Raw genomic sequence first — 16407 nt, 5'->3', positions numbered from 1 at the left:
GTGTCACTGTGGGGGCAGGCTTCGAGGTTTCCTGTGTTCAGGATACCACCAAATGTCTTAGTCTACTTCCTGTTGCCTGCAAGATGTGAGACTCTCAGCTACTACTCCAGCACATCTGCCTGCCCCATACCATGCTCCCCATCATGATGATAATGAACTGAACTTCTGAAACTGTGTGAGCCACCTCAATTGAATGTTTTCCTTCATAAGAGTTGCCATGATCATGGTGTCTCTTCACAGCAATAAAAACCCTAAGATACCTATCCTGTAACCAAATTTAAATTTTTTTTTAAACGCAAGAGTTTGAAGGGAGATACTCTGCATGGCTAAGGAAAGCACCTACCAGAAGCTGTCAGTTTTTAAACAAAAAATTGCCAGTGCTGGGAGTAGATAGTTCCTCATGAACTATCTGGGATCAAAGAGTCCCAGAAGTCCCTTAGGTAATACAGGTTCTTACCATTCCTCTTCAGTGCCCACTAGAGCTAAACGATAAGACCCTGTTGCTGAAGACACCATATACCTTGTATTCAGTTGTGAGTCCATGGACTCACGGCACCACCCATGATGAGAACAAGTTACAGATAAGTGCCCAGCTCGAAAGAATGTTATCACACTCTCTAAGGCTCTGGGAACAGTAAAGGGGGAAGAAGGACTGTAAGAGTGAGAAATCTATGAAAGTCATCTTCTGAACAAGACACAGCCACTGCAATCATGAATTAATGACAGCTGGGATGTCTGCACTAAGTCAAGGATGCACCTGTCAACAGTCAGGCTGGGAGGGAAAAGGAGCTCAGGCAGGCCCCCCACTAAGGTTCGAACTGTTGGATACTAACAGATTTAGAGAGAGGGGAAACTGCCTTTGATTGTTATACCCAGATGACCCAACCAGGCTCCAATCAAAACTTTAAATGGTCACGATTGGCCCAGGTTAAACTAAATGGGTCACAAAATGAGCCTGAGAAAGAGACTACTGTGTACATCCGTGGGTGTGGAGGGGTTGATCGAGACAGTAGGGAGATTGAAAAAACAAACAGTGGGAGAGGGTAATCAGAATACACTAAATAAATAAATGTATATATATATATAACTGTCAAACAACAAAAGTAATCAAAAAAGGTCCTTTCTTAACTATGACTAATATAAGATTTATCTAATTACACTTTGATTCCACTTGTAATCCAAGATCAATCAAAGCAGAATACTTAAACGAAAAAGAAAATAAACCAAACCTTTCTTTGCATTCTTGATAGAGTTTTTCTCTTTTCCTTGAAAGTCATGAATTTCTTTGGCTTGTTAATGTCCTCTGTATCTTTTTTCACTTCTACTTCCTTGATTCGCAAGCATAAAAATGTTTTTAACATCTAATATTGGAAAAGAAAACAAACACACAGCTTAGTACTCACATTATCCCCAAAGACTGTAGAAAAGAACCTAAGTCAAATGTGTTGAATGTCTTATTGCATACACACAGAGTTCTACCCTCTCTGCTATCACACGCAGACATCTGTCTATGAAGGGACACTAGTATTTGGCTAAAGATTCAAAACAGCTCATCCACGAATGTAAGGGAAAGCAGCATGTGCGCTAGCAGACAGGGCGCAGGGTGAACAGGCCAGAAGGTTCGGAACCGTGTGGACAGAGACCAACCACCACATTCTAAACCAGCTGTACTCTACCACATTTTACAATTAATAGTGCCAGCATTCATCTGATCCTCACAATACAAAACAGCACCAAGAGAACGAGATCTGAGCCCCTTCATTTTCTCTTGAAGGAGCCACCTCACTGAACTCTCACTGAAGTCACAGCAGCCTTCAGGTGACAAACTCCTGACAACCACACGATTTGTAATCTTTCAATGTTTCAACTTGCGCAGATGGAAGGGAAGGTGACTATTTCGGATAACAGGACTAAAAGCATGGGATGAAAATGAATAACCAAAAGCGTAAAGTGTGAAGTGGATCTATAGTTATTCTCAGTATTAGAAAGGCAAATTTCAAATATTCTGTAGGCATTCTATGTGCCCATAAAATATTACTAGCCAAAATGAAAAACAACTCCAAATTGATTAAAGGAAACAGTTTGTAGGGAGCCGGGAAATGTAACTTTTATCTAGCATCACTGAAGGGAAAGTATTTCTCTCCAGCTGAGTTTCATGTTCAAGCCACACTATCTGATTATCTTTTCCCTTAAGAAGCCTGTTATTTCTCATTAACTAAGAATGTTAAAGGGAAAGGGAATTGAAAGGGATTTAAAAGCAAACAATGACAATGAAATAACAAAACAACACACTTTAATCCCAGCACTCAGGAGGCAGAGGCAGGCAAATCTCTGAGTTCAAGGGCAGCCTGGTCTATGGAACGATTTCCAGGATGGTCAGGGCTACACAGAGAAACCCTGTCTTGGGTGGGGGTGGGGGATCAGCATAACCACCAAAAATATATGACCAAATATAATGTAAACATCTAAGGACCGAATGAAGAAGACAAAACAACAAGTAAGAATGTGAAAGTCAGTAATCCCAGAAACAGAAGGGAATGACAAGTTTGAGGCCAGCCACAAATAGAGACCCTACATCAAATAAATAAAAAACCAAACAGACATCATCTTAAAGATACATGTCATCCACTTTAAATACATGCATTTAATAGTCATATAAGTTAAACGTATCTGCAGTCATGTAACACACACACACAAACACATCAAATAGCTTACATATTCAACATAAAAACCGGAAGCCAGCCACGTGTGGAGTGTACACCTGCAAACCTAGCATTCAAACAACACTTGGACAAGCTGATCTCTCTAACTTCTGAGCCAATCTGGTCTACAAATCGAGTTCCAGGCCAGCCGGAGTTACATAGTGCAACCCTGTCTCAAAAAACAAAAAACAAAACAAACAAACAAAGAAAAACCCAACTATCAGTCTTCAGGAAAGAGAACCTACAAACTTGATACTGAGGTGGCTTTCTGCACGACAAACACACACACCAGGTGAAGCTCAATGGTGAGTTAAAGGTAGCTGAGCCAAGAAGACTTCTAAATACCGACAATAAAGTTACACTCTTACTCTGTAGTAAAGCGTATCATTTTACCCTCAGTACCAGAAACAGTGTCTGGTACTATACAAGTATTTACTGAAATGGTATTTTAAAAATTATCCCAAACTGGGGACTAGAGAAATGGCTCAAGAGTTAAGAGCACTTTCTGCTCTTCCTAAATTCAGTTCCCAGCACCTGAACTGGGCGGCTCACATCAAATTCAACTTCATGTCCAGGAGATCTGGCCTCTTCTGGCCTCCAAGAGCATCTGCACACACATGACACATACTCACACAGACATACACATAAATAAAACTGAAAACATAAATCTTAAAATAAAATTATCCTAAGTCATTACAAAAGATACTTAATGAGAAAAACTGGCAAGTAACACAAACAACAAAAAGTTCAAATAAGCAATGGAAGTACAGAAGGTTCCATACTCACCCTGTAGGAACAGCCACCATCACAACAACAAATACAACAATGTTGCAGAGGGTGTGAGAAGAGCCCCAAGATTCACTGTGGCTGAGTGTCAACTAGACCAGCCACCCTGAGACTCTGCAAATGCTCCTCACTAAGATAACCACAGAACTTCCATATGACCTAGCTGTACCTCCTGACACAGACCGAGGACTACAGGCACATGTGTAATTACTGCTGTTCTACTCCTAAGAGCCAGGAAACTCAGTGTAGGTGTCCATCAGTGGATGAATGGATAATGAAACACGGTATACATGCACAAAAGAATTTTATTCAGCTCTAAAGAAAAATGAAATTAGGCAATTTGCAGGAAAATGTATGGAACTGGAAAATAGCATATTAAGTGAAGTAACCCAAGCCCAGAAAGAAAACTACATATTCTCTCATATGTGGATCTTTTTTTTTTTTTTTTTTTTTTTTTGCAAGATAGGGTTTCTCTGTGTAACAGGACTAGCTGCCCTAGAACTCACTCTGTAGACCAGGCTGGCCTTGAACTCAGAGATCCACCTGCCTCTGCCTGCTAGGATCAAAGGCGTGTGCTACCACCACCGGGCTTAGTTTTTAATTTTTTTGAATCTGTAACTACATGAGAGTGAGAGACAGTAGACACCAGAAAACTAGGATGGGGCCCATGAGAGGAAAGAGAAAAAAAAAAAATTTTAACAAAAAAATTACATTTAAATCACAGTAACTGTTACCTATGCTATATTAAAACTTAAAAAGTTGTGATTATTGGATAAGCACCTAGCCATTTTGAGATTTTTAATCCCTGATTATGTTCTGTTAGGAACTGCTGCTTCAAATTTACTTACAGATGTTTCCTCTTCTGATTAGTAATGCTACTGAAACGTGGGTGTGTTTTTACACATTGATATACACTGAACTATTTCCATTCAGTTTCTTTCCTATTTTTGTCTGTTATCTTTCATTAGTTCTCATTATGTATATTTAAATTTTCTAGTAAAGCAGCATCTTTGAAAAAGTATAAAGAGAAGCAAAACTTTATTAATAAACATGTACATATAACTAGAAAAAATGGCTTACTCAGTAAAGTGCCTGCCATGGAAGCATGAGGATCTGAGTTCAGATCTCCAGTACCCATACAGAAAGTTGGGTGTATGGACTGGAAAGATGGCTTAGCAGTTAAGGGCACTGGCTGCTCTTCCAGAGGTCCTGAGTTCAATTCCCAGCAACCACACGGTGGCTCACAACCATCTGTAATGAGATCTGGTGCCCTCTTCTGCCCTGCAGGCACACATGCAGGTAAATAATAAATGAAGAATAGAGTTGGGTGTGGCAGTGTGCCCATATGCCCAGTGCTGGGGAGACTACACAGAGACAGGTGTATCCCAAAGCTCAGTGACCAGGCAAATCAATGAACTTCAGGTTCAGTGAGAGGCCCTGTCCCAAAAAAATAAAGGTGGACAGCAATCAAAGAATACACTCAAAGTCTACCTGTGCCATCAGCAATCACACACCTACATGTACACCTGAACACATGCATGCACAGCCCCAAGTAACAAGTCCAATAACACACACACACACACACACACACAGATATGCAAATAGACACATGTGCAATGTAGGCAGCTTTACACCTCACAAACTAACAAAAGATTCAATAGTAACATTCAGTTCTGGGCAGTCAGTTGGGAAATGACTCAAACCACTAATGACAGCACAAATGACACAGTATTATTAGAAAACCATTTGGCAATCTCTTGTTTATAATGTGATTACTACTGGATCCACTAGCTCTCCTCAAGAAATCTAATTCATAGAATACTCTCTAACACCGACTATATCAGGAAAACTCTTGAGACAACCATCTACCAAAGCAGGGTGCTGTATGTTCCTGAGTGGGATTCTGAAACTCACCACATCATCATATCAGTTAGCAGAGAAGTATTCCTTCTAAAAGCCTATTTTTTAAGTTTTGAAACAAGGATGCATATATCTCTTTACAAATACATATAGGAAGATACACATAACGAACTGCCAGCAATACGTACATTTAATGAATGCATATATTTAACTTTTTACCTTATGTAAGTCTGTAAATAAATTTCTTCAAACAATAAAAAATTAACTTCATAATTTAAAACAAACTTCAAAGTAAGAAAAGAAAGGCTTACCTCCGGCCTAACTTCATAATTTCTGCCCTTTACAAAACCAGAAATCACTTTAATTACACCAAGAGAAGCTTGGCCTAATTTATCTTGTTTAAAGAGTTTCTTTACTGCTTCACAACACATTTCAGATATCTGAAAAAGAAAGTGTTTCAATAAGCAGTGTTGACACTTTGGATCAGGCAACCCTGCTGTTGGGGGACTGTCCTGTGCATTACAAGATGTTAAAAGCCTCCATGGAGAACCACTCACTAAACTAATGCTCAAATCATTTTCTTAGAGACAGTACATAATAAACTGATACTAAATTACTATGAACAGCTTATAAAGAATTTATAGGGGTAAGATGAAATACATAGTGTGTAATCTTCCCATAAGGACAAGAGCAAGAAACCAGTTTTGGAGCAACCCACCAATTTGGACCCATCGTTCATCAAAGGGACAATGAGTACAATGATGTTGTTGTGGAAGTTAAAATGGGGCAGGGCCACCAACAGCTCACACAGGCTCTTCACAGCCACCTCAGCCAGCCCTTTGTAGGCCTTCAAGGACACCACGTTGCTCTTCTTCAGCTTCCTTTGCTTCCAGTCTAATTAAAACACAAATGCAGTTACTTTAACCACTGGTCAGAGCTTAAACTGGTTAGCTTTTGGTTTACAGTAAACATGGATTCCCACACTTTTACTAAGCTATAAAATATTTTCAAGGTCAGATCTGTATAGAACATCTGCATCTTCATGGTCTCAACAGAAGCTACAAGCTACATAAAGAAGAAACTGTAAAATACAGGATTTTGATCTTGGGATCAAAGAGAGAGAGAGAGAGAGAGAGAGAGAGAGAGAGAGAGAGAGAGAGAGAGAGAGAGAGAGAGAGAAGACATAAACCATCTTACTAATCCTTCAAACTAGTTACATGCCAAGATGGTAATGTGGGACTAACAAGTTGGCTCAGGGAGTAATGGACCTAAGTTCAACTCCTGGAATCCACAGGATGGAAGGAGAGAACTGCTTTCCCCAAGTTGCCCTCTTGACACTTACATTCCCACAGTACCATATGTTCACCCACATGTAGACCCACAAACAAATAAACATAGGTAAAAGAAAACAATTAAGAAATGGTAATTTGGGGTATCTTTTTGTGGTTTTCGGTTTTTCAAAACAGAGTTTCTCTGTGTAACTGGTTGTCCTGGAACTCACTCTGTAGACCAAGCTAGCCTCAAACTCACAGAGATCCACCTGCTTCTACCTCCTAAGTGCTGGAATTAAAGGCATGCACCATCACCACCCAAAGAAATGGTAATTTAAATATACATATAACTTAGTATTAAACTTAATTTCATTTTTAGTGTAGTGACATTATATTCTTTTATGTGTGCATGACTGTCTGTCTGCCCACATCCATATGAATGCCAAAGCCAGAGGTCAAAACCAAGTCTTTTTCTATCACCCCTCACCTATTTTTTAATGTGTATGTGTGTGTCTGTGTGTGGGTATGGCACAAGCAAGTACAGGTGTCCACATGGTCCGGTAGAGAGCTTTGGAATCATTGGAGCTGGACTTATAGGCAGTTGTGAGCAGCCTGACATGGGTCCTGGAAACCAAATTTAGGTCTCCTGAACCAGCTCTCCAGACTCTCCACATTATTTATTGAGACAAGGTCTCTACTGATCTGTCCTGGGCCTTGCCAATGGCCAAGTGCCTCCAGGATCAAATCCTAATATGTTCCAGGTGGCTGCCAAAGCATAAAAACAATATCCAAGCCTCCCATCTCCACTTTATGTCCACTCTACCACTTCTCTACCCGACTTGGCCAACAGGAGGCTCAGCAGTACTGTCTCAGCCAGTAACTAGGTGATCTTTGGCCCTAGCACTCAGGAAAGGCATCCAGTGAGACGAACTAGGCATCTAGGTTTCGTCTCCATTCACCACTCAATTCTCATTATGCCTCTCTTATTTTGAAGAGAAGGGTGTGCAAAGAGCTTATCATCCTAGCTCAGTTTTAGGTTTGCTTTTAAAGCATGAACACCTATTTCAAGATACAGCCTTTTGTAGCTAGAGTTTTCCTGCCTGGCCCACAGTCAGGGCAAATCTCTCTCACCTGCCAGTCCCACAGCCACTCAGACCCGACCAAGTAAACACAGAGACTTATATTGGTTACAAACTGTATGGCCGTGGCAGGCTTCTTGCTAACTGTTCTTACAGTTTAAATTAATTCATTTCCATAAACCTATCCCTTGCCACATGGCTCGTGGCTTACCGGCATCTTCACATGCTGTTTGTCATCGTGGCGGCTGGCAGTGTCTCTCTGACTCAGCCTTCCACTTCCCAGCTTTATTCTCCTCCTTGTCCCGCCTACACTTCCTGCCTAGCCAATGGCCAATCAGTGTTTTATTTGACTAATTAGCAACACATTTGCCATACAGAACATCCCACAGCAGCCTTTTTCTGCAATTTAAAAAAAAAAAGACGATGACAATGACGACGACGAGGACAAAGAAGAATAAATGCCAACCGTTCATAAATTCAACAAACATATGGCTACTTATGAAGGACGACAGCATGCTGAGCACATAGCTCAGCTGTAATGTATTGCCTAGTGTGCATATGTTCCTACATTCACTCCCCACTATCATAAAAGGAAAGACAAAGAACTACAGAAATAATAAGGCTAATATTAATAGTTGATAAAATATCTAAACACTTCATGTTTATAAATCCAACTGCTTCTCATAAATCCTACAAGGTGATATTATTACTATTTATTGATTAAAAAAATTAAAGCACAAGAAAGGTATTTTACCTATTATGTAAATGGTGGAGAAAGGCTGAACTCTGGAAGTCTTTTTGTGTTTTGAGACAGGGTCTCCATTCTAGCATACAATGGACTTGAACTCTCTATGTAGCTAAGAATGACCCTGAACTTCTGATATTTCTGCCTCTACCTCCCCTATGCTGACATTACAGGTGTACCATCACATACACTGGCTTATACAGTGCCAGAGATAGGAACCTTCACAAATGCTAGGTAAGAACTCTTCCAATTGAACTACAACTGCAGCCTCCAGGAAGTCTGACTTTAGACTGCCTCTCACATAAAACAGAATATAAAATTTACCTTTGCGATCATATAAGGTTAGGTATGCATGTACTTTTAATGTTGGGCATGATGGTGCAAGTCTTTAACCCTAGCCCCCTGGACGCAGAGGCAGACAGATCTCTGTAAGCTTGAGGCTAACCTGGTCTATACACTGAGTTCTAAGCCAGCCAGGGCTACATTAAGGAAACAAACAAACAAAAAAAGCCGGGCAATGGTGGCACAAGCTTTAATCCCAGTGCTTGGAAGGCAAAGGCAGGCAGATCGTAAGGTTCAAGTCCAGCCTGGTCTACAGAGTGAGTTCTAGGACATCCAGGGTTACAGAGAGATCCTGTGTGGAAAACTCAAATTAAAAAAGAAAAAAAAAAGTTTATATACCTTTAACCATTTGTTCCAGATTTTCCAAATAAAACTTGTATTGGCTAACCAGGCCTTCTTCAAATTCTCTTAACTTCTGGGTTTCTTTACGAATCTAAAAAGATCAAAAATGAGAGCATTAACTTCAAAAGCTGGCAAAAAAAAAAAAAAAAAAAAAATCAAGTGCCTTATACTTTGGGTGAGGGCAAGAGCAAGAATTAAATAGCAACAATAACACTATTTTCACATCTCTAGTCCCCCCAAATTTTTGGCTTATTTTATCTGGCATCACCTTAGTAGATTTTTCTGCTTCAGTTAGGGGCCGAATTTTATATGAGGGAGTGATGTCCTTAAATAGCTCCATCAGCGAAATGATCACCAACTTCCGGACAGTGACAGCCACATCAGGGTCCTGTTCCATCAGCATGGAACGCAACTCTTTCAGTTTTTTAATCTGTTAAAGAAATGATTCGTAAGACCACAGAAATGGTGGCAAACATTTCAGAGCAAAAGTCAACAGTCCTGCATCTGATGTCATAAGTGGAATTCACCTAATGACTCACAGAGCTCAACTACATTAAACTCCAATGGACACATCACTAAAATTATAGGGAAATTACACTTAAGTTATGTAGGCAAGTATAAACTATTAAAGACAGGTTAGAATCCAGGTGTGATGATGCACACTTTAATCTCAGCACTCACTTAGAAGGCAATCTCCGGAACCCACGGAAAGAAAACCCACGGACTTCTGAAAGCTGCTCATTGACTACCACAGGCACTGCGCAGCATACACACAGGTATACGAAAGTCAAAAATGATAAAATAGGGCTGGAGAGATGGCTCAGAGGTTAAGAGCACTGACTGCTCTTCCAGAGGTCCTGAGTTCAATTCCCAGCAACCACATGGTGGCTCACAACCATCTGTGATAGGATCTGGTGCCCTCTTCTGGCCTGCAGTCATACATGCTGTATACATAATAAATTAAATCTAAAAAAAAAAAAAAATGATAAAATAAAATCCTTTTATTCATTTATCTTTTGTTTGGTTGTTTTGTTTGTTTGTTTTTATTTTTCTTTCAAGACAGGGTTTCTATGTAGTCCTGTCTGTCCAGGAACTCACTCTGTAGATTAGCAGTCAGGAGGCAGAGGCAGAGGCAGATGAATCTCTGAGTTCAACTCTGGTCTACATAGTGAGTTCCAGGACAGCCAGGGCTGTTACAGAGAAACCCTGTCTCTAAAACAAAAACAAAAATAAAAAGGAAAAAAGACAAAACAAACCCTGCCCCATGCACATCTGAACAGCACTAATTAGACTTTGATGGATTATCAAAACAAACAACAAAAACAGCCAGGCATGGTGGCATAAGATTTTAACCCCAGCATTTTAGGAGCAGAGGCAGGCAGAAGATCACTGAGTCTTGGTCTACACAGTTACTTCCAGGCCAGTTGGAGTGACATATCAAGGCCCTGCTTCAAAAAAATAAACCATGAAGTTGGGAGAGCGATTTATTGGGGTGATTTGGGGAGAAGTAGAAAGGAGAAATGAGGAGTGAACATGATCACAGTTTCCTTTATACATTTGTGAGATTCTCACAAATAAAGAAAATTTATTCTTAAAAATTAAAATAAGAATATCTCTATGGTTCTATGGTGATTAAATAAGAGAATACATATAAAAAATATTGGGGCTCAGTGGTTGGGAACACTGGCTGCTCCTCCAGAGGACCCAGTTCAATTCCCAGCACCCACATGGCAGGTTCCAGGGAACCTAGCACCCTCACACAGACATGCAGGCAAACACCAATGCACATAAAATAAAAATAAATTATTTTTAAAAATGAAAAATATACTAACTTCCCCTCCCTGATTCTGGTCCATATTACCTTTTTTAAACTAAAAAAGACAAGTACTACTCAAAGTTTGCCCACGTGACATTTTTCTTCTAGACACATAAATAAATGGGGCCAGAGAGATGGCAGGCAAAACACAAGACTGACAACCTGAGTTCAATCCCTGGAACCCTCGTGAAGATGAAAGGAGAGAACCCAGTCCACAAGGTTGTTCTCTGACACCCACATTACAGTGACACATCACTCCCCCCACAACAGTAAATAATGTTTAATGTAAATAATCTCATTTATCATTCAATAAATACTTGTCATACTCGGATGCTGAGGAAGTCAATACAACAAGAGTCATATCATTTAATATGACATCACACTTATTCTCATTTAATCCTCACGACAAAGTGTTTAAATGCTGTCTTCTTGGGAAAAATGACTTAGCCCATCTCAAACAGCATTTACGGGAGTCAAGACTGAACCTCAGATATCTTGAGTTTACACGTGATAAATATCGCCCCTTTCACCACTATAACCAAGACCCAGCGGCGATTTTCTTGGGGACTCTGGCCCTACTTCAATCAAAGCATTTCCTTCCTTTGTTCTCTCTTCTCCCTTCCTCTCATATTTCCCTCCCTGCCTCCTTCTCTCCCTCCCTTTCTTTGTTTCTCTGGTTTGTTTTTTAAGTCAGGATCTTACTCACAGGCTGACTTAGAAGTAGTAGCAATCTTCTTGCCTCAGCTTCCTGAGTGCTAAGGTTACAAGTGTACACCATCATGCCTTGCACTGTATTTCCTAATTACAAATATTCCTCAACTAATTCCACTGACTTTTATACAGAATGTTCCTTATTAAAAACTCCATAGAGAGCCGGGCAGTGGTGGCCCACACCTTAATCCCAGCACTTGGGAGTAGAGGCAGGCGGTTCTCTTGAGTTCTGTGAGTCCAGTCTGGTCTACAGAGTGAGTTCCAAGACAAGCTCCAAAGCTACACAGAGAAACTCTGTCTTGAAAAACCATAACCAAACCAAACCAAAAAAACCCCACAAACCTCTATAGAGATAGACATGATGGTACACACCTAATATCCCAAAACTCAGGAAACTGAGGCAGGAATACAAGTTTGAGGCCAGCCTGGGAAGACCGACACAGAAAGACAAACAGACAGAGAGGCGTATGAGAGGCTGCATACACACATGTGCACATGTACAGCACACACACCCTCCCTCCATTCATTAACTGGTCTGGCAAATCTGCAGGAAGAGTCTTCTTCCCTAATACAGTAACTTTTGAGATACTTACCACCTTCAGAGTTGCCAAGATAAGTCCTGTATCTTTGCTTGTAAATGAGAAAAACAAATCTCAGAATCTAAGTAGCTTTTCTAAGCTCATGAAAGAAATTGGGCTGAGATACAGGATGAAGCTAAGATTCGGTTTACTCTTTCTTTCAACTCCAGCCTATGTTTTGTTTACGCTTCTCAGTTTTGTGTACACTTATAGGAAACTAGACCTCTTTAACATACTGTAGTTTACACACAATTAATACCACTCACATTACTCTCTGGATCTGATAGTACAGCAGATGCCAAGGCTGCAATCTGTATTTTCTTTTCCTGTAGTTTCTTCTTTCTCTCAATTAAGTGTTCTTCTAATGTGAGCTCTTGACTGGGATTTTCAATAACCTCTGAAAGAAATCGGGTTTTCCTTCTTAAATATTCCTTTATTTACAGAGATCTAATAAATTCATGCGTTTCACATAAAATAAGTATTAATGATGATAGTGAGAATCTATGTTTATTGGTATGCTGTGCATCATCCTCTGGACAATCACGTAAAACACGTAACACCACTCTACTACCACACATGTACATGTCATTTTGTAGATGTAAAAACTAAAGAAAAGAAGTAGCTGGGCGGCAGTGGCTCACACCTTTAATCCCAGCACTCGGGAGGCAGAACCAGGTGGATCTCTGTGAGTTCAAGGCCAGCATGGTCTACAGAGCGAGATCAGGATAGGCACCAAAACTACACAGAGAAACCCTGTCTTGAAAAACAAAACAAAACAAAACAAACAAACAAACAAAAAAGCCGGGCGGTGGGGGTGCACGCCTTTAATCCCAGTACTCAGGAGGCAGAGGCAGGCAGATCTCTGTGAGTTCGAGGCCTGGTCTCCAAAGCGAGTTCCAGGAAAGGTGCAAAGCTACACAGAGAAACCCTGTCTCGAAAAACAAAAACAAAAAAACAAAAAACAAAAACAAAACAAAAAAATACCATACTTGGAATTATACCCTTAAGAGATTCATAGGGAGCTGGGTGGTGGAGGTGCGAGCCTTTAGTCCAGTGCTTGGGAGGCAGAGGCAGGTGATCTCTGTGAGTTTGAGGCCAGCCTGGTCTACAAAATGAGTTCTAGGACAGCCAGGGCTTTATTACACAGAGAAACCCTGTCTCAAAAAAAAAAAAAAAAAGAGAGAGAGAGCGAGAGAAAGAGAGAGATTCACAGGAAACTAGATAATAAACACACAAGTATAATCTGTGATGAGCAATCCAATAAATGATTGAAACCAGCTATATACAACAGTTGATCTATAATCTTACACACATTTTTAAAGAGGTCTGCTAATTTTCAGGTTAATTTTGATTAATTAAAACTCTTCTACTGGACATGGTGCCTTATATCTGTTATTCCAACATTTGGCAGGCTGGGGCAGGATTGCCATGAGTTTGAGGCTATCCTGGGTTACACAGTAAGTTCCAGGTCAACTTGAGCATATGAGACCTAGTCTAAAAAAATAAACAAAGCAAGAGTAGGGGACAGTGAGCAGAAGGAGCCTGCTGCCAAGCCTGTCCTTTGATCTCCACATGCACACATACACAATGAATAAAAATATAATTTTAAAAACGTAAATGAGCAAAAAATTATTTTAAATGTTAAAAACCCACATTTCAGTATGTGAAAAAGACATATACTAAGCACAATTGTCCTTTAAAAAAAAAGATTGTGCCGGGCGGTGGTGGCGCACGCCTTTAATCCCAGCACTCGGGAGGCAGAGCCAGGCGGATCTCTGTGAGTTCGAGGCCAGCCTGGTCTACCAAGTGAGTTCCAGGAAAGGCGCAAAGCTACACAGAGAAACCCTGTCTCGAAAAACCAAAAAAAAAAAAAAAAAAAAAAAGATTGTACATCACCAAATCAATTTCGCTATTTTAACAAGTAATCGCTTTTATAAGTAGGTCCTTTTCTTATAATTAAAAGGATTCAAAACAGTAACAATTAAAATTCTTCATGTTTGCCTCACCACTAAAAAATGTAATTGTTCACATTTTTTTCCATGTAAAAAGTGTATCAAGTTTCACAGGGTGAGACTTTCAAATGTAGAAATGTACTCCATGATGCCCACTCTAAGTACACTTCCTACAATTAACTACACTCATTGTACAAAAGACCACTTCCCAATTAACTGTCTATCAACTACAAAGACATGTCTTATTACCTTCCTCAACTTGTAGCTCTTCTTCATCCTCTTCTTCTTGCTGGATGTCCGGGACTACTGGACAGATTTACATGTTAAAGCTGTGGTAACATCAAGTGGTAAACAAAACAGAGAAGAAAGCAGCAGAGCTGTGGCCACCACAGATCCCAGGACAGGCAATCCTGAGTGGGTGAGCGAGCACCGCAGAGTTCTGGAAGCCAGCAGATTTAGTTTTTGCCTAGATGGATTTATAGCTTTGCTATAAATCACCATAATGGTGTCTTTGATTTCTGCCTTTTTCTGTTTTATTTCACAAACACATTTTCTCTCTTTTTCTTTCTCTACCTCTGCCCCATCCCCCTCTCTCTTTAAAGAGATAATCACCTAAACCTTGTAGCTCTAATTGCTGTCTCAATGCAACAGGCACCCGAAAGAACTGTCCCCCGGGGCAGTCACTAAGTCTGCTATGTGCTAGTGGCAGCTACTCTTATTCTGTAGACATGAGTAAAAGCCAAACACTAAACTTTGAAAGAAAACAGAAATAAAAACAAAAAACAAAAACAAAAAAAAAAAATGTGTTCCAGTAGTACAAACTAAGTGTAACTGGTAGTCAGCCATTAGACTCACCTGGCTTCTCCCTAGTCTGTGGGATTATACCACTTTTATCCTTGATAGGAAGCAAATGAATCAACTCCTTCTCTGGTGCAGTTTGCAGAGTTCTTGGCATTTTTTCATATTTATCTATCACACTCTCATGCTTTCGTTTCTTGATATGAACTGGCTCACTACAGAACAAAATTCAATTTAAGTTTTAAAGGGTACTCTTCTAGTCAGGTCTCTATTGCTGTGATAAAGCAACCTGGGGAGAAAAGGGTCTACTTCAGCTTACAATTGTAGTCCCTTGTGAAGGGCAGGAACTCAAGGAAGAAACTGAAGCACAGCTATGGAGGAATACAGCTTACTGGCTTGTTCAGTTTTTCATACGACACCCAGGATCACATGCCAAGAAATGACACTGCCCACAATGGGCTGGCCCCTTCCACATCAAACATTGATGAAGAAAATGCCCCCACAGACTTACCTGTAAGCCAGTGGTTCTCAGCCTGTGGGTCCTGACCTCTCGGGCAAAACTGTATCTCCAAAAATATTTACACTACACTTCCTAACAGTAGCAAAATTACAGTTATGAAGTAGCAACCAAAATAATTTTATGGTTGGGGGTTACTAATAGGTTTTCTGTCCCCCCAATAATGTTTCTCTGTTGATGCAGTATGCCAGATCAAGCTGAATTGAAAAAGTATAACAAGTTTATTTGAGCAAAGCAACTAACTCCTGATCAGCTTCTCCAGTCTCAGAGATCCAGGCCGGAGAAGCCACCCCCTCACAAACTAAAGGAGGGGCATTATATAGGTTGTAGGTGAGGGTTGATGACATGTCCGCCACAAACTGGGTTTGTGCCCAATTATGGTCAAAGAGCTGACCGCTTTAGGTGGGGACTTGGGCGGCTGGCAACTTCAGAGGAGGAAGCTGCAGCAGCCACCAAGAATGCAGAATTGGGCTTTTTGGTGCCCTTTGTTCAGAGACTCTGAACTGGTGGGGTTCAGAGAGATGGGCATGGGGCTTTCCAGATCTAGAAGAAGGGAGCTGGAGGTTCCAATCGAACAGTCACCACAACGTGAGGAACTGTATTAAAGGGTCCTGGCATTAGAAAGGTTGAGAATCACTGTTATAAGTCAATCTGATGGAACATGTTCTCAAGTGAAGGTCCTTCTTCTCAGATTACTCTAGCTTGTCAAGCTGACGACCCCCTCGCCCCCGCAAAAAACAACAAACAAACCAACCAACCTAACTAGCACAAGTACTTAAAGGCCCATCATTCAGAAAATCTATTGTAAACCAGGCAAGACAATACGTGTCTATAACCCCAGAATTCTGAAGGCTGAGGCAGGAAGACCATCAGTAATAGTCCATCTTAGGCTATATAGTGAGAACATT

The 16407-nt window shown here is 40.5% G+C and overlaps 1 protein-coding gene across 2 annotated transcripts in view; it reads right to left on the bottom strand.

Annotated features, from left to right (window-relative positions):
• The window catches only part of Noc3l (NOC3 like DNA replication regulator), a 33736-nt gene that overhangs the window by 14481 nt on the left and 2848 nt on the right, over positions 1 to 16407 (bottom strand). Inside the window, exons 4-11 of one of the 2 annotated variants that reach the window (XM_059258504.1) lie at positions 15040 to 15197; positions 14434 to 14490; positions 12499 to 12629; positions 9396 to 9557; positions 9125 to 9218; positions 6067 to 6242; positions 5660 to 5788; positions 1230 to 1361 (exon numbers count right to left, since the gene is read on the bottom strand). In XM_059258504.1, coding sequence (XP_059114487.1) covers positions 1230 to 1361; positions 5660 to 5788; positions 6067 to 6242; positions 9125 to 9218; positions 9396 to 9557; positions 12499 to 12629; positions 14434 to 14490; positions 15040 to 15197 — 1039 coding nt within the window. The remainder of the gene's footprint in view (positions 1 to 1229; positions 1362 to 5659; positions 5789 to 6066; positions 6243 to 9124; positions 9219 to 9395; positions 9558 to 12498; positions 12630 to 14433; positions 14491 to 15039; positions 15198 to 16407) is intronic. The other variant, XM_059258515.1, reaches the window with a different exon arrangement.

The sequence above is a fragment of the Peromyscus eremicus genome, chromosome 1 (genome assembly GCF_949786415.1).
Source record: "Peromyscus eremicus chromosome 1, PerEre_H2_v1, whole genome shotgun sequence".
Classification (NCBI taxonomy): domain Eukaryota; kingdom Metazoa; phylum Chordata; class Mammalia; order Rodentia; family Cricetidae; genus Peromyscus; species Peromyscus eremicus.
This window is presented reverse-complemented; position numbering and strand designations above follow the sequence as displayed.